Here is an 18,192-nt window from a genome sequence, read left to right on the forward strand (position 1 = left end):
CTCACCAGCACTGGGGACGAATCTAGCGAACCAAGTAACTCTATACGTTGAAAGACTCGCTAACTTTGGCAAATCACTACCTTTCTACGAAAGAGCTCCACACATTGATGGTGGCAGCGTGGGCTAGTGGCTTGTTTAGGATATGTATATGTTGTCGTGTCGATTGAATCAGCCTTGGTTCTTTCTTGTATGTTTTCCAAACCTATTGTCTGTGTTCGTATTTGGATTCGTCGCCTTTAATCATCATACACAAATATATTCGAATTCAGTAATCAATAAAAACAAGCCGGAGTTGTCGCTGGATTTGTGGATCTTCTCCAGTATTTATTTGCTGGCGAAGACTACCGCTTTATGCGTGGCATGCTCGTAAACAATTCTGCCCTCGCATAACCGAAAGGAGTCGAAGTCGCCATGTTGGTCACGTGTGAAGGCGATCGTCAACCAGCAGGTGCCCGCGACAAAGATGCAGGCCATATACGCACCGTAACAACTTCTCTCATAAGTATGGCATTCAACGGCGATTTTAGTTTGTCATGGAAATGCAATAATTGCAAGTATTTATCTAACACTAATTTCACCTCTGCAAAAATTGGCTAGCTGATTTAGGGCGCACCTTATCACAAGAAACTTCCGTGATGTCAAGTGCTCTCGACAAGACGAGATTTTCGGGCTTTCCGTAACCGCCTAAGAGTATAACGCGTCCCTTATGCTGAGAATCGTGTCTCTCACAAGCTTTGCACCCTGGCTCAGTCTGTTGTCCATTACCATGGCAGTATGGGGAACCCCTCTGTATATAACAAGTTTGCTTTCAATTCCATGCTCTCTAAGCTTTGCGTGATAAGCCTCGGCCTCCGATCTTAGAACATCGCATTCAGCAGCTGCTATAAAAGCCGGAGGTACGTTCCGGAAGCTGTCTCCTTTGTGAAATAAAGGACTCGACTCTGGATGACTCAAAGTGTGCCCTGCCTCCGGCAAGTAAATTTTCCTGTACCAAAGCATTTTTGTCGCAGGCAATTGGGGCGTTTTTTCGTTTTCCTTCCATGAAAGCTGAGTCTCCCCGGTAGCCGTGTTGTCAGTCACCGGAACGACCATCATCTGAAATTTAAGTGGTGGTAACCCTCCTGAAAGTTCAGAAGAAGCATACTTGTGTGTCATGACGGCAGCTAGGTTCCCTCCAGCCGATGAGCCAGCTGGACAAACTTTGGTGTTATCAACATCCAGTTTTGCAGCATTTTCCATTACAAAAAGGAGAGCTTCAAATGCATCGTCAACACACGCTGGGAAAGGAAACTCTGGCGCCAATCTATAATCAACCGTAATAACAACACACTTCGCAAGATCGGCTAAATGCGTACAGTAAGAGTTTTCTGTGCTGATGCTTCCGAGCACCCAGCCACCTCCATGGTACCAAATGGTGCAAGGCCAGCCTGAAGCCGGCTTGTTGCCCTTTGGTACAAACACTCTGGCAGGAATTGACGTGTCTGCAGAAGTGTATTTTCTTGGGATCTCAATCTCGTATATTTTTGCCATTTCCTTGGGTGGTGATTGCCCAGGAATTACATTTCCCCCTGCTTTGGTTTGGGCGACTGGATATTTGTGAGTCTCCAGAATATCTGGTCTTTCACACAAGACTTCATTGAAAAATTCGACATATTCCGGATCAAGTTTCTCTATCATAGAAGGATCGATTTTTAATGGCAGCTGGCTGAGAGGCCCTGGCCAGCTGTAGTCGTCATTAAGAACAGTACGGTAGATAGACATAACCTAGTGACCGCCGTTTCCTTTCCTCGACAATATGCCCCGATTCAAATACAATTCATTTAGTAGCTGCCTTCATAAAGTTGATATGAGTCCCTATTAATATCGTGAAGTTCGAAGGTTTGACACAGTTTACAGTTGTGTCGTCTTCGATTATCGCTCCCCCCACAGAAGAAAATCTCTGATAAGAGATATAGATTTATCACAAACGTTTATAGGGGTTAAAAGATAGTTATGGAAATAGCGTATGATTACCTAATCTGGTGGGGGTGGGGGAGTTGGAATACATTGGCAGCGTGGATACTCGGATGCGAAATTAGAATAAATCACACTGCGCAATGATAATGAGAACTCTATAAAATCCAGCATTTGAAAGTATACGCCGGAATTTAGAAGAGCAATTTTTGTTTTCGAGGGTTATTTCCAACCGACTAAAGGTTGTTTCCAAAGCAAAAAAACCATGTCATATCCTTACCAGTTCACTTCAAGGTCGAGCAAGCAAGAATTGCTTAGTGCCTATTATGGTAAGGACTTGTCAGACCTTCCAACGCCCTCGCTAGTAGTTGACAGATCCGTGTTCAAAAAAAATTGTGAGAAAATGCTAATGAATGCGGAGCATCTTCATGCAGACTTTCGTGCTCATGTCAAGACTCATAAGACGGTCGAGGGTACGCTCCTACAGTTGGGTTCTGACGAAAGGAGAACGGATAAAATTGTCGTGTCCACCCTTATGGAGGCCTGGGGCTTGCTTCCTTTAATAGAGAAAGGTCTTATAAACGATGTGCTATTCAGCTTGCCAGTGGTAAAGAGCCGACTCTCAGAACTAGCAGCCTTAAGTGAGCGCGTTCCCAACTTGCGTTTAATGTTAGACAATAGGGAACAACTGCAAGTTCTCTCTGAATTCAGTGAATCCTTCACCTTTCAGAAAAAATGGTCCGTATTTATAAAGATTAATATGGGTACTGACCGCGCTGGGTTTTCGGATGACTTTACACTCAAAGAAACATTGTGCGACCTATTGAAGTCGCCGTTGAAAGACTACGTTTCTCTTTACGGATTTTACTGTCATGCCGGGCACTCGTATGCTTCTTCAACAGAAGAACAAGCAAAGTCTTATTTGCTGAATGAGATTACAAGTGGCAACGCCGCCTGCAAAAAGGCGTTGGAGGTAGATCCTTCTTTGAAGCTTCAGCTTTCAGTTGGAGCAACACCAACAGCGCATGCTTCTGAGATGCTTAAAGTATCAAGTTTGGGGAAATTATATGGGAGACTTGAGCTCCATGCAGGGAATTATCCTTTTTGCGACCTCCAACAAATAAGTACAAACTGTATTAATTCAAAACAAGTTTCATGCAAAGTACTAGCTGAAGTTGTTTCTTCCTATCCCGGAAGAGGATTAAAAGCCCCCGGTGAGCAACTAGTCAATGCCGGAGTGATTGCTCTAGCAAGGGAGTTTGGGCCGCTACCTGGCTATGGAAGATTGTCCTGTCCAGAAGAATACGAAAACTGGATTGTTGGAAGACTAAGCCAAGAGCATGGTATTTTGACTCCATTAAAGGAGAGAGAAACCGCGATGATCCCGCTAGGCACGAAGGTTCAAATTATTCCTCAGCATAGCTGCATCACTGCTGCGTCCTATCCATGGTATTTCATTATTGACAACGGAGACTCTGTCGTTGATATTTGGGTGCCATGGAGGGGGTGGTAATAAGAATAGTCTGATCTAAGCTGAATTTATCGTAAGCTTAGAATGTATGCTTCTGCTTCTGCTTGTTTTGTGAAAACTTGATATCACAAAAGAGATACCCTCACAGAAGGAGAAAAGTAAAGGACGAAAGTCTTCTTGCTACCTTCTGAAACCAGCTTTGAAAAACTGATTGATTGCAAGAACACCTTTTCTAGAACAGTTGATTAACATGATAAAGATACTATAGGTAGTGGAAACATTAACTATTTGACGTCATACATATCCTGGCAAAAGACATTCTCACTTCCAAGACTTCGCTGAATGCAGTTATCGAGTAATTTTGCATATTCTCTACCAACTTGCCATTGGCATTTGTTATAACCATTCCTTAAGGAGGTTAACAGGCCAACCATATAATTTAAGTTTTTAACGTTTGGAAGTTCCTGAGCGTACACCGTTATCGTATCGGAATATTCGCTTGTATCCATCTGATTCAATGTGTAAAAAGGTTTATCAGTCAAACTTTTAAGTTCGCCTCTTATTCTACTCAAATATGTTGGAGCATCTTCCATTGCCGGGGTGCAACCTTCCTGTATCTGGAAAGTGGAGTTGGCGGATCTGAATGACGATTCAGAGCCAAGCACATAGTATGCGTACGCCCAGAGCGAAAGTACTGCTGATACAACAATATTTGGCCGATATAGAAATGGATCTTTGTCAGGTTCATATAGATAGCTTACCGCTTCCAGGGAGTTTTCTGGGGACAGTAAAACCTCGCACAGTAAAATAAGGGAATTAATGACACATAAGCGTCCTACCTGAGATTCAGCCCACTTTCCTATTCTTTGCTCAACCACCTCGTAGTCTTCATCCAAAATTGCGACATTCATTCTCCCTGGAGCACCTGCAAAAACGATATAGTCATAGTGTGTCATTCTCGTACTTATTTGAGCAGCATGGTAAATAGGACAGCTGCAGCGTGTATCTTCGGAACTCAGCAAAGGTGGTAAAGGACGATTAACCGCTGAGGTACAGTTAAGATGATAGACGCTTGAAAACGTTGAGCAGCAGTTCTTTGAAGGTATTTGAGTTTTCCAAAAGTCTATCGCTGAACAAATCGTGCTCCTCCAACTATCTTGAATTGACTTCCATCCAAAACTGGACCACTGGGAAAGGTTCTGCTCGATTTGAAGAAACAGGTTTATCAAACCAGCTAGTAGGATTTGCATACTAAACGGTCCTACTTCTATTTCCTCTCTTTGCAATAGCTTCTTAATTGCATCACAAAATAGAGGAGTTTGTGCAACAGATAATGGAGCTTTATTTCTATCAATGTTATTGTACTCCCACAGATCGTCGGGGCACGGAAGTGAAAGTTTGATTTGGTTGGCTAATAGGTTCAAAGGGTGTCCGAAGATGATTGCATGAACGCTATCGATGTAGAAAGACATTAAAGCTACTCTCTTCATTGATTCACTCTCAATCCAAGTGCTCCATAAATTCTGAGATCTACTGGTGTCTGAACCAACTTCCTTCAGTGGATCACCACCCAATATGGGACTTCTTCGCAAAAGCTGAACCTTGGCTCCGTTATAGATACAAGCTCTTTCATGCAAGCACCTGGAAGAACTCGTTATTTCATATGTCTCCAGGATAATCAAACTTTGTATTACCCATGATTTGCAAGGAGGTTTTGCTTGCTCGCTGGAAAATATTAACCAACGGAGTGGACCGGCTATCATACCGGAGAGCCCATCTGGATCTACTAACTGAATGTGAACAGCTTCTATTGTCCTTTTTGACAGCGACGCGCCCATCATTATCATGCTTGTCAATAACAAAGGTGGGGTATCGTGAGCAGAAAATGAAGGTCGATGGAGAATAGGATACTGACTATGATATAGAAGCCAATAGACCTCGAGAAACCATTCCAACTTCTGCGCAACGAAGTCAGGATGATTTTTCACAGACGGTATACACTTGGCCATTTCGATAAGCATCTCATCATCAACACTTGTTTGGCTTTCCGCGTTTGGAAATTCAGGACTGAAAGAGAATATCTCTTCCAGTACGCTCAACGAAGACAATTCCAATGGACTTTCGTAATGACCGTGAAAAGCGCCATTTTCAGGATGATTTGAATGCCTCCCAGTAGCAGATGTAGTTTTTGGAGAGTGTCCTAGTAGCCATTGTATTCCTTGAAAAGTGGAGGAGGAACCCATACCTGGAGGTTTGAAAAAGCCCGGCAGGTTCGAGCCTTCCACTTCCTGGAATGCTTCATTAGTTTGCGGAATGTATGTTGAGCAGTTTTTTTGATTCTTCAAGGTTGTAGGTAGTCCTAAACTTTCAGAATGTGTCGGAGTGCTCGAAAAATTATCGACCACTCCGCCTTCGCCAGCCGAATCGTTTGTGAACGCCAAATTCTCCTCTAATTCCTCGGGAGAGATCTTCTTGTTTCCTGTTACAGGTCCGCTACTAGCGTTCGATTCAGTATGTGTTGTATCTGTGTTTTCCAAAACACTTCCAACCCCGTTGGATTTCGGAGGTAGTATGGAAGAACCTCGAGGCTTTTTCCCATTCATTTTCTGCTCTGACGAAGATCCCTGCATTATTGTCAAGTCTAGCTTATCATTTTTGTCATCAGTGTTAGGATTCCGTTCATTGTCATACAGAAATGAAGTTCTGTCGAAACCTTCATTACTGTTTTTCAGATGGCGGGCGAAGTGCTTCTTTTTAACGTCTAGTCTTGAAAACTCCCTCTCGCATGCAGGCCATTCACACTTGAATTTTTGAGAAGAGTGATTCGCCCTGTGCCTGCCTAAATGATCTGACCTTGAAAAGGACTTGAAGCAACCAGGGAAGGGACAGTAAAACGGTCCAGACCCTCTTTTTCTCTTCTTTTCAGTCATTTCCTATGCTTTTAAGGTCAATTAGCTAGGTTTATAGCTACCTTGCAGAGGCTTTTTCGGTTGAAGGTGTTCACATCTCATTCTTCGCCGGACCTTATCAAAGAAGCATCTGAATGCAGTCGAAAGGGCTAAAAAAAAGGATAATGCGGTTAACAAATTAGAGCGCTATCGAAGAAAAAATGACTGATTGATCTTCAACGGACAAACAATCCGAAAAATTGAAAGACAAAGGGCTAATGCTGAAAAGCTACTCCGCAAGTCACACATTTCTCACACCTTCAAGCGAAGAATTGAGGTAGGATGAACAATGATGCCCTTGCGTTCTATCTTTGAAAAAAGTAGCTATGTAACAATATTAGAATGAGGTTGGTTGCTGCACGCCCCGTCATTGCAACACGCACAGGACCAGACTAGAATCAAAGAGGATGATATGGTTTTTACAGCATACAGTAGAAGACTTCACTTTTGCATTTTTTTTGAAGTGAAGGGGGGTGGGGGCTGTTGAAAGATAAGATAGTGTGTTGACAATAGTGGGGGACCCAGTTGCTCAGTTTTTTTGATTTAGCTTGAATCTTGTAGCTTGGTGGAGGATCGGTTAATAAGGAAGGTGAGGAATCTCCAGAAATTTATCACTCGCTATGAAACACGCCAAGAAGGCTAAAGCGGTCGGGCATCAGACCGCCACTATGGGTATTGAGGTGTATAAGAGAGAGCTGTTTTCCTTGACATTATGGGCAACTGTCTTCACTTCATAATTACTCGCTTGATTTACTATCAAGAGGTTTGATTCATCAACTCTAGCACCTCCGAAGACATGTCTGTAAAGCTTCAGGAGAACTACGAGGAAACACCACTGGATGTTAAGGGAAGCGCATGTTTAAGAGGTAGTATCTCGGAAAGAGAGACATTTTCGAGCGAGCATAACGTGCTCTTCGATGCTTCCCTTGAGAAAAGCGTTTGTTGGAAATTTGATGTGAGAATTCTACCCATGATTGCCGTCATGTACTTGTTCAATGCACTTGATAAGGGAAATATTTCAAATGCCAAGACCGATCATATTGATAAAGATCTCAGTATCGAAGGGCAACAATGGAATAATATGCTATCCATATTTTACATTCCTTTTGTTCTTTTTGCTTTCCCACTCTCACTTGTCATTAAAAAGTATAATGCGGCAAACGTTATTCCTATTTTGATGTTCATCTTTGGTTCTATCTCACTCCTGTCTGCAACAGCTTTCAATTACGGTTCGCTCATGGCCGCAAGATGGTTTTTGGGTATATGTGAGTCCGCCTTTTTTTCAGGAATTATCTACTATTTGAGTACATTTTACCGTCGTCACGAGCTTGCCAGGAGATTATCTATCTTCTACGCGGCCGCCAACATTGCAAACGCCTTCTCAGGACTGTTATCTTTCGGTGTTTTTCAAATAAAAAACAGTAAGTTGAAGGGGTGGCAGATTTTGTTTTTGATTGAGGGCTCTCTGACGGTTACCTTTGCAGTTGTTGCCTTTTTATACCTACCCAGAAGTCCCGAGAAGTCTCATTTCTTGACGGGAGATGAAAAAGAATGCGCAAAGTGGAGGATCGAGGTAGATTCCTCAGCAAAGTCTGAGGAGAGGATCTCATTTACTGATGCTGTCAAGGTTTTCAAGCATCCCATAGCCATCGCCTGGATGGTCCAAGAAATTCTGATCGGTGTGCCTCTGAACTCCATCAATAATTGGTTCCCACAGATCGTCCAATCCCTAGGGAAGGGAACTGTTCAGACTAATCTTTATACGGTTGCTCCCAATGTTTGGGGTGCAATCGCCCTTATTATTCTCTCCTTTTCTTCAGACTATGCCCGCATCAGATCGGTTTTTATCATGATCGGTGTCTCTGTGACGTTGATTGGATTTGTCGTCTTCGGTTGTGTTGACACTAAATCGCATTTAGGCGCAGCATATTTTAGCTGTTTCTTAATGACCACGGGTTCTTCGGTCTCCTCTGTATTGACGTCGACCTGGTACAACAACAACACCCCTAATGAGAATCGCCGCGTTGTCATCTCTGCTGTTGGGGTTCCACTTGCCAACGCTGCTGGTTTGATTTCAACAAATATTTTTAGACCAAAAGATGCACCAAAATATCTCCCAGCTCTGGGTATCACTGCAGGATTCGGTGGTGCCGCAATTTTATTGGTTGCAGGTATTTTGTGCTACATGATATTCGATAATCACCGTAGAAATAAGCGTCAAGGTATTAAACTAACATACAAAGACGTTCCCACATCTGAATTGGCTGAAGGACCCTCTAACCCAAATTACAGATGGATGTACTGATTTTCTAGGTGACTTACTTTTATATATCTTTTCTCCCTTTAATGATTTTATCGACAAGATTGAAATATGTAAGTCCCGACTTTTTAGCAGCATTTCTCATAGTTCAGCATGTTTATTTGCATACTCATGGGAATAAAGTGCCTCATTTTTGGGCGTACTTGTTTACTTTACTATGCAACAGATGGTGAGATGATTGACTACGTAAAGATACTTGCGAGAAACTTTTATCGAAAGTAACAAAGGCTCGATTGTTTGATTTATTTGTTAGAAAAAGCCGCTTATTCAAGAGTAGCGACAGCCTCGAGTTCGTACTTAATGGCTGCATCCATAAATGCAACTACAACACAACTGCGTGCAGGTTTCTGAGGGAAATACTGACCGTAAATCTCATTCACAACTTTAGAGTACTCAGCATGAGAAATAAACATTGTTACCTTAAAAACTTGCTCAAGAGAAGACCCAGCTACAGCTAAAACGTTTTCCAAGTTTTGAATTGCTAAGTGAACCTGATCTTCAATTTGCTGAGAAACTTCACCTGTTCCATATTTAGATCCAATTATTCCAGAGGTGAAAACATGACCATTGCTAACAAACGCAGGTGAAAGAGTTGGATGTTCTTTTCCTTCGATAGACTCCCATGTAATTTTCTTGGCAACCATGATAGAAGTGCCTAGGTCGTGTAGTTGGTAGATGAAGGTTGGCACTTGAAGAATAAATTGAGCCATATCAAGAGATCCCGAGCCGATTTAATACTAAGATTTTGCCCATTGCCGACAGCTGCTTTTCTAAAAATATTATTGATAAGCGTAGACTAATTGTGGTGGGGGGAGTATGACAGAACCCACGATAGGTATGCCAACCTCAAGTGGATGCTGTCACTATTAACGCATGCACCTATCACAACTATCAACGTTTCCCCATTGCGTCACAAGAATGTTATCATATCGTGAACACCGGGAACAAGCACTACGATGGTGTAGAAGTTTGATTCCATGAAAAGTCCAGTTATTGAGTAACAAATATAAAATCTTAAGTAGCAAGTCTTCTATCAACTGATCTGACACGATGCCACGAAGGCACTCTTGGTAATTCACGAGCTTTATCACTTCAAGCGGCCATGTATCAAGATGAGCGTTTACTGCTTTTATCATTACTCGGAAGCATTGGGCAATTTTTTGTAAGTACGCCATTCGATTGAATCGCTTCTTTATCTTACGACGGGTTATGACCGAGAACTGGGAGAATAAGGTATCTATATGCATTCTTAATGGTAGAACATAAGGTATTTATCTCCATATAGAGATTTATCAGCGCCCGTTTAGCAACTACCTTCTCCTAATCATCCGTTCAACAGAGTGGCCTCCTTTTACTCCGCGTACTTGTGTTCAAATCCTCTTCGGGAGAAGCATACGCCGAAAATGGTTCATTTGCCCTGCATCCAATAAATTGTCTTCCAATTAGCCTTCGTTGATTAAACTTTTGAAGCTGCCACTGTTTCTCCGCCTCAGGTTCCATTAGTAGGCTTCAAGCACAGTCACCCCTTTATCGGACCATGAGAATGAAAGACGGCTGAAACTTTTGGGGTAGATTTGGCGATATTTTGGGTAAGGAGGATTTTTAAGAATTTCGCAATGCGACCAAGCTGATTCCCACGAAGTCTTGTAAGCCTTCTGAAGTACGCTTCGGTGTATTACAGTTCAAAATTATAGCCCCTTTCATGGAAGCGATTACAATTGTAGTTTTTCCCTCGAGCCCTGGCATTCTTATGCTTTTCAATTTCGGAGTTTCTAGAAGCATAGTTGTCTTACAATTTCCTCCAGCTCTAACCTCTCTTTAACACGTTTTAGAGTAGTACTAAAGATTTGCAGCTTGCTCTACTGTGCGGCAAAGTTTTAGCAGGAGTTCAACTGATAATTCAACATCATTGATAAGCCAAATACTGCAACTTCCCCCTTCAAACAACACTGAACCAATAGTGCGCCAGGAAATGACGTGGCTTCCTATTCAAAGAGCCAGCACGGCAGCCATCAATCAGGTCATTCCATTCCCTATTTAGAGCCTGCGGTACACTAGCACAAACAAAAGAGGGGTTCATGACCCTAATGTCCAATCTAACCAGTTTCATCACCATAGTAGCTCAAATGACTCCGATAGCCGTTTCAAAGCAGATTCCCGAGGATTATCAATCAACACCCTCAAGCGGAACCCCCACAAAGCTTTGGGAACTGAGGAATCTTTTAGAGAAGAGTTCGGATTTGGTTTCGAGGAATTTCCCACGAGCGAAATTCAAAATAAGAAATTTTATTCTTGGCTGGTTACTTCACCTTATAGAATCTGGGTTACAAAGGTTAATGAACCAGGGCCTTTTGCAGTGTGCAAATTTGAGAAATGTGGCCACAAATTTTATCTACAGGGAAACCCTACTTCCTCAAATATAATTCGACATTTCAGGCGGCAACACAAAAGCGACTATGATTTATTTCAATGGCGGTTGCATTATGAACAGAAGCCTCTAGACAGTTTCTCAACAGTTCGCTCAGTTAACAAAAAGCCATTCCCTTTTACTAAGAGATTCATGTCATTTCTCACCTTAAACATAAAAAAAATTCACCTTCTGAATGTCTTTATTGAGGGCTTCATTTCATTTAGCTTTGTGGAGACACCAGTACTGAAAACGCTACTTAACGCTCACGATGTAAAAGGAAACATGGTAATTTCATCGCGGAAGGGGCTGGTGAGGCTCTTAGCCCAATTTGAAGAGGAGTTTAATCAGCAGCTAATGCATGCATTGCGATACTCACACAACATGAACCTTTTGCTAAATATGTGGACTTCAACCAGTCAAAAAAGCTCTCTTGCGGTGATTGTTTCTTTCTGTCCCAACTTAGATAGAAAGTCACCGCTAATGTCGGAAGACATCACTACAGGCCGAAATCTCAACACCCACATTCTGGATTTCGTGGATCTGAGCGATGAGCGGCATACTGCTGATAATATAAAGACAGCTTTACTGAGAATTCTTTCGAGATATTCAATCAGCCACAATATAGGTAGCATCACCTTGGATAATGGCTCAAACAACTTCGCTATGCTTGAGACTCTGGACAAAGATCTTCAGAAGGGCATTGGAACCAGCTTCGAGGGAGGTCTCGTAAAAATCAGGTGCATGAATCATGTTTTGAACCGTGTTTTTCTTGACTTGCTATAACTTTTGGAAAAACATTACAGCGAATTGTTGTCGAGGATCGACAAGCTCACATACTATTTGAAAAGTAATGTCTACATGAGGAGAAAAGTGCGATCATACATTCCACTCACGATTCTTAAGCATATTAATACGAGGTTCCTCTCGCGCCGCCACCAGCCCGAAACTTTTCTCAAAGTTTCTAAAGGAGTAAAGGCATTTTTCTTTGACAACCGGTTTGATCCCGATTATCAGCTATCCCAAGAGGATGGGTCAATATTCTGTTATGAGCAAGATGAGGTGGTGGCTATCCTATTCTTTGTATGGCTCACTCACATTTTAAAGGAGTTTACAATGATGCTACAAGATGATTCTATGAATAATCTCCCTGGGGGGAATCGAGTATTACTTGCACATTAATCAGTACTTTGAAGCTTGCGAAACCTTGAAAAATGGCTCGGCCAGTAGTCAGGAGCTGCAAGACATTGGACTCAAACAGTCACATTTATCTATTCCCAGAGAAACACATCATGTCTTGCTATCTGCTGTTTTAAGTGCAAGGTCAAAGTTTAACAAATACAGGGATATAGTGCATGCTGAATCTGGCTTCTGGGCTGCGCATGTCCTACAGCCAAGTGTTAAAACACTCGTATTGACCAACAGTTTTGGTGAGTCATTCCAAAAAGAAGTTTTGCAATCAGTTGACAGGTACGTCAATCTTTGCATCCAAGGTTTTAAAGAGAACCATCTGTCTTCTTCTAACCGTACGCATCTAACGTCACCTACAGCCAACTCTCATGGCACCGGAGGCAACAAGTTCAGAGTACTCAGAAATCTAGAAAGATCCCATGTGAGGAACATTGCCATGCGTAATGCTACAGTTAGAAGTGAATGGCAAATATATTTAGACGAGCCTGTGGAAACTGGAAGTGATTATTTGGGGCACTGGCTCAGTAACAAGTCACGCTTTCGGGCTCTTTGTTCGCTGGCCTTATCTTTCTATCACACGAAGCTTTCGACTGCAGATGTCGAGAGATGCTTTTTCTATCAGCAAGCGAGTCCTTGAGAACAGATTTTCGCTTGCGAGCGAAAACTTAAGGCGAACTATGATAATTCGAAACCGAATGAAATTTTTTGACTTGAGTTCAAGGATGAATAAGGTCAAAGGTCTCCCATTGGAATCTTGGATCAGCGAAGACGAAGAATCTGATTATAACGCCTCAGATTTCACAATAAGGTCAGAATCCCAGCCTGGCCAAACCATAACAATTCCGCCTAACGACTCTAGTGATAGTTCTGAAAACTAACAATAAGGGTGAAGGTTGATTTAATCGCCAAATCCCAAATCTACATAAACCCCAAGTAGCTAACGAACGCACGTTACCATCATTGTCCAGCGCATATTCGTACAAAAGTAGTGATTCTCTAGAATTGGCGAATCCGGCCCCGTGTAACGTTACTGGATTCGCGAATCCCCGGATTAGCCAGATCCGTCCCCAGTGCTGGTTTTTACCTCCGTGCCAAATACATCTGACGAAAGCTTAGATACGTAATAAGGTATTTACGCTAACTCAGTTCTGAATATTGATAGCGTTCTAATACCCCCTGCGAAGTCTCAATTCGTCGTAGTTAACAATTGCTTGCAATAGAACCTTAAAACCATTTTCAACTTCTTCCGGAGAAGAGTATTCATAATAGTTGTGAGACAACCCGTCCTTGGAGGGAATAAATATCATGGAAGTTGGAATACGACTCGAAGTTTGACAAGAGTCATGACCAGCACCTGAGTATAGTTGCATGACCTTGCTCTCATCAAATTGAGCTAGAGCAGATTTTGTCACACAGTCAATGCAAACATCGTGAAACTTCACAGCCTTAGAGGTTAACAGTACTTCGTCCTTGTAAGCAGTCTTGCCCTCCTTTACCAGTTTGTCGAATTCAACTTTAGTTTCATTGATAATTTCAGACATTTTTTCATCCAAGTGGTGCCTAAAGTCGATTGTGAAAATGGCTTCAGAGGGAATAATGTTAATAGAATAGGGCTTGACATCTATAACTCCACAAGTGAACAGACCGCCGTGGCGCTTTGCCACATCAGCTGCAGCAAGAATCATTTTTGAAGCCATTAGCAAGGCGTCCCTTCTCAATCTCCATGGGGTAGTACCTGCGTGAGCACTCACGCCGCCAACAGTTATTCTCTCCCAATGATATGCTTGAACTCCTGTCACAATTCCAATTTCCTTTTTCTCGCCTTCCAGAACAGGGCCCTGTTCTATATGTAGTTCGAAATGAGCGTCCAGTTCATTTTCTTTGTAAGAGGCAGCAGCGTCACCGATGTAACCAATATTTTTCAATGACTCATAAACGCTTTCAGGCTTTTCTTCATTAATCGATTTCATTTCATACGCTTCCTGAATAGGCATGTTTTGAGCCCAGACAGTGGAGCCCATGCAAGAGTGCGCATATCTTGCACCCTCTTCATTGAACCAGCAAACGACGCATATATCATAATTTGGGACAAATTTATTTTCTTTGAACGTGCGCAATACTTCTAACCCAGCCAAGACTCCTAGAATTCCATCGTACTTTCCTGCTTCTGGCTGTGTGTCAAGATGGGAGCCTGCCGCGGTTGGTTTACCGCCGTTTTTGCCTGGGTACGTGGCAAAAATGTTTCCAATCTTGTCAACTTTGATCTTACAGCCGAGATATTTACATTCTTCAATGAACCAATCTCTGGCAGCGCCATCCTCTTTTGTTCCTGCCAGCCTTTTCATACCAAATTCATGGAACTTCTCTCCCCAGCGGAAAGCGGCGCCAAAACGGTCTCCACTTTCTAAAATAGTTTGATTTAGGCGGCCAGACTGAATCTTCAGAGGGCTTTCCACAGTCATATCTTCGCAACTAGCCGCAACGCATGTGTTATTGAAAGAACGCGTAATATTTTTGAGGTCCAATTTTACACAGACGCAACGTTTGCTTAACAATCTTGATGGTGCCTTATACATGAAGCTTATTTTTGAGAAAGTGGGAGGGTGGTAGAGGCTATGAGGGAAGTGAAGGAGTGTGCCATTTATATCAAAAAATGGCTGTTCAATTTCAAAAATGTTTTAGTCATATGTTGCCAGCACAAGTGCAACTGAGAACGAAGTAACTAACCATAGTGTATCGAGGGCTCTAGAATAAGAGTCGTGGTATAAATCCTAAAGGGCAAGTTCTAGCGTTCTAAATAAACACATATTAAGAACGGCAGTTCATAGCGGAAGCACAAGATGTTTATGCGGGTCTGAGGAGAGTGCAGATATGCCGCTAAACCTGCCAATTACATCCATATGAGGAAGATATGATCACCCTACGGAAATGTAAACTCTGAGCGGAACTTTTTCTTACGACTCAGCACGCCGCATGTGCCAGCTTGAAATTATTATCGGCAACTTTGAAGAAAACCCGATCTGTAATCACGTGACTAGAGGAAATGATATCCCTGCAGTTTGTCAAGAACGGAGCACATGGCACAATGGGTGCTGCCTCGGCATTGACAGTACTTCCGGTATTTCAGTTCCTTGATTCGAAAGCGCCTTTAGCACCAAAACCTCAACTATTGAGGTGAGCCTGAGACTTTGACTTGGAAATTGCTAAGCTACCTGCCTAGGTCTTTCTTTAAACCTTAGTCAAAGTTTTTAATATGTGATTGAATGGTCCAGTCTCAAATCTGTATGTACTATTGTGTCGTTACGCAACTCGGTACTGTTATACGTAGGCAATCCAGCTGTGGTCCGACGTTATCTCAACTCACAAACCTATTTGATAGCTTCTCTCATTTGTTTGAACGCTCAAGTGAAAAACGTAGCGGCTACTTAATGCAGAAGTATTTTTACCTCCAACGACAACAATAGTAGTATCTCTAGCAACTTGTGGCTGAGGATGGTGGCGAAAGGCTTATTTTAAAATCTAGTGGACTATTAGTGAGAAACTGGGATCTTGCATCGCAACAAGAGTATCTTTGAGGGTTTTGCGAAACCTACTGTTTCTCAATATTAAGAAACTCATTCAGTACACTTGAAAAAGTTAAAGATGTCTGTCAATATGAATCCCTTCGTATGTTTTAGTTCGGCATCCGTTGTATTTATGATATGTCCTTGTGCTGTGTCATTTCATACTAATGTGTCATTATGCAATTTGGCACTATTACACACCAATGATTTGGTCGAATTCTGACACTCTTATCACCCGCTTTCCGAAAAACCAAAGAGCATTTATTTTGCTTTAATGAAGTACGGTAAAACTAGTTTTGTCGGATTGTAATCGTGCAGCTGGTGTGCGTGTGTAATAGCGCCAAGCTGCATAATGCCACATTTGTATGAAACGATATGGCACTATCACACACACACACCAGCTATCCGATCACAATCCGACAAGGGCATTTATTAAAAGCCTCGATGGACTCTCATTTTTATGCTCATGATAATGACTAATAAAAGGTCTAGTTTGTACAATGCACAGTGTTCTCATATGCCCTTGTATCTCAGAGACGACCCTTGTAGCCCATGTACTGTCATATCTATATCTGATTTAGACTTTTTAAAATTGACCATAGAAGTCTACAAGCTGTACCTGAACTCTGGATTCTCAAAATCAGTTAGGTCGGCGAACTCGGAATTTACAAAGGAAGAGTCGAGTTTCTCGTTCTTTTCGTCACGGATTTTGTTGGCTCTAACATTGATGCAGTAGAGTAAAACAGTCAAAAATAAGCAGATAACAAAACAGACAACTATCGCGATCTTGGCACTTTTATAATGAGGTGCTTCAGCAGACTTAAATGTTTGTGGCCCGATGAGATTACCTACGCAATAACCAATCATGCAAATAGCACTCGTGACAACCTTTTTAGTATGGCCGGCGGTGTTGGAGGAAACACAGCTTATGAAACAAATCCATCCGATCACTGCCATTCCCTGAAGATAATAGCCTGCAAGTTGAGCATTGGTATTTGAGGGAAAGGCCAGCAAGCACCCGGATACTATGTTGAGACAATAACTGAAGAAAGCGGCAGCCATGCGTTTTTGTTTTTTTTGTGCAATATACCCGACTAAAATAATGCCGCCAAACTCCACCGCACCAAACGGAGTGCCCATCAATAAGGCCCTCTTGCTGTTGTAGCCCATATCTGTCAACATAATAGAGCCAAAATTTCCGATACCGCCATTCGGTATTTCAGCTGCTACCATCGTTGCAAAATAAATATAGGTTCGAATATCCATGAAAACTTCCCTTAGCTGATTTTTCTTAAAATGCCTATTACCGAATCCCTGCTTATTCGAACGAATTCTTTCAACGGTAAGCAAACGCTCTTCTTTTGTTAAAAACCAAGCAGAGGCTGGAGTATCAGGAACAAAAAAAAAGGCGACACCAAGAACTATAGTGACGACTCCCAAAACAACGTAAAGCAGTCTCCAAGAAGCGATGGGAAGGCTTGATGGGTCGCGAACAGCTAAACCATATGCTATCAAGGATCCAAGGATAGCTCCCAAGCCAGCGGAGGCACTCCAGATTGAAGTTCGTAAGAATTGCTCTTCACGTCTGTACCATTGAGAAGTGAGAAGCATGAAGGCAGGAGTCACTGCAGACTCGAGTATACCTAAAACTGTTCTGGTAGCAATAAAACTGGCGTAGTTCTTGGGAAGGCTGGTCATACACAGAACAAACCCCCAAAGAACAATAAAAACAGCACTAACCTTAGCGATTGGAAAGCGCTGGAGGGCAAGAGAGCTTGGGATTTCAAAAATCATATACCCCAAGTAAAAGCAAGTTCCAACCCAACTGTACTGGTTTCCGTGCATTTTCAAGTCCTTCCTGAGTCCCATAATGGATGCATAAGAATTAGTTTGTTTATCCATATACTGCACAGCATAGACCACGCTCATCATGGTGCAAATATAGCAATCCGCCTTGCGTAAAAGCCTTTTGTTGGTAACTTCATCCACCTGCAGCCCCATCGATTCTTGCGCTGCTTCCATGCCGAGGTCGACACCGGCTTTGGAGCACAGAGGGCCTTCCTCGAATTCCCCTAAAGCGACCTCCTCCGATGATGTCATAACCTTGTGTTGTTTTTCACAAGATTTTTCCATTTCAAACACCGGTGAGTTGGGCTTAAATTGTGACAGCATTGGACACTGAGTACCTTTAGAGAAGCCTGTTGTATTTAAAAACAAAATAACCACAATAATAATGCCTCTTATTGTTGACTGGCTTTTGAATAGATATTTGTACTCGCGAACTCACATGGCGGCAGTGAAGCTGAGGCATGTTATCTCACAGTGCATATCTCGCGAAA

The 18,192-nt window shown here is 42.4% G+C and overlaps 7 protein-coding genes across 7 annotated transcripts, besides 1 other annotated feature; 2 read left to right on the forward strand and 5 right to left on the reverse strand.

Annotated features, from left to right (window-relative positions):
- Positions 1 to 684: 684 nt before the first annotated feature.
- Positions 685 to 1,761, reverse strand: KLTH0E03080g (alpha/beta hydrolase; the record flags this gene model as incomplete). The annotated part of the gene is made up of 1 exon (XM_002553573.1): positions 685 to 1,761. One exon carries the CDS (start codon positions 1,759 to 1,761, stop codon positions 685 to 687), a length of 1,077 nt encoding a protein of 358 aa, XP_002553619.1.
- Positions 1,762 to 2,218: 457 nt separating this feature from the next.
- On the forward strand, positions 2,219 to 3,466 carry KLTH0E03102g (KLTH0E03102p; the record flags this gene model as incomplete). The annotated part of the gene is made up of 1 exon (XM_002553574.1): positions 2,219 to 3,466. The coding sequence occupies one exon, from the start codon at positions 2,219 to 2,221 to the stop codon at positions 3,464 to 3,466; it is 1,248 nt and encodes a 415-aa protein (XP_002553620.1).
- A 242-nt stretch (positions 3,467 to 3,708) lies between these two features.
- On the reverse strand, positions 3,709 to 6,354 carry SDD4 (Sdd4p; the record flags this gene model as incomplete). The annotated part of the gene is made up of 1 exon (XM_002553575.1): positions 3,709 to 6,354. The coding sequence occupies one exon, from the start codon at positions 6,352 to 6,354 to the stop codon at positions 3,709 to 3,711; it is 2,646 nt and encodes an 881-aa protein (XP_002553621.1).
- Positions 6,355 to 7,168: 814 nt separating this feature from the next.
- Positions 7,169 to 8,677, forward strand: KLTH0E03146g (KLTH0E03146p; the record flags this gene model as incomplete). The annotated part of the gene is made up of 1 exon (XM_002553576.1): positions 7,169 to 8,677. The coding sequence occupies one exon, from the start codon at positions 7,169 to 7,171 to the stop codon at positions 8,675 to 8,677; it is 1,509 nt and encodes a 502-aa protein (XP_002553622.1).
- Positions 8,678 to 8,955: 278 nt separating this feature from the next.
- KLTH0E03168g (RidA family protein) lies at positions 8,956 to 9,402 on the reverse strand (the record flags this gene model as incomplete). The annotated part of the gene is made up of 1 exon (XM_002553577.1): positions 8,956 to 9,402. The coding sequence occupies one exon, from the start codon at positions 9,400 to 9,402 to the stop codon at positions 8,956 to 8,958; it is 447 nt and encodes a 148-aa protein (XP_002553623.1).
- Positions 9,403 to 10,559: 1,157 nt separating this feature from the next.
- Positions 10,560 to 13,343: a mobile genetic element (DNA transposon of KLTH part of the newly discovered ROVER DNA transposon family of the Kluyveromyces:degenerate copy).
- Positions 13,344 to 13,456: 113 nt separating this feature from the next.
- Positions 13,457 to 14,866, reverse strand: KLTH0E03212g (M20 family metallo-hydrolase; the record flags this gene model as incomplete). The annotated part of the gene is made up of 1 exon (XM_002553578.1): positions 13,457 to 14,866. One exon carries the CDS (start codon positions 14,864 to 14,866, stop codon positions 13,457 to 13,459), a length of 1,410 nt encoding a protein of 469 aa, XP_002553624.1.
- Positions 14,867 to 16,459: 1,593 nt separating this feature from the next.
- On the reverse strand, positions 16,460 to 18,025 carry KLTH0E03234g (allantoate permease family MFS transporter; the record flags this gene model as incomplete). The annotated part of the gene is made up of 1 exon (XM_002553579.1): positions 16,460 to 18,025. One exon carries the CDS (start codon positions 18,023 to 18,025, stop codon positions 16,460 to 16,462), a length of 1,566 nt encoding a protein of 521 aa, XP_002553625.1.
- Positions 18,026 to 18,192: the final 167 nt, after the last annotated feature.

This window comes from Lachancea thermotolerans (genome assembly GCF_000142805.1).
Source record: "Lachancea thermotolerans CBS 6340 chromosome E complete sequence".
Taxonomy (NCBI): Eukaryota; Fungi; Ascomycota; class Saccharomycetes; order Saccharomycetales; family Saccharomycetaceae; genus Lachancea; species Lachancea thermotolerans.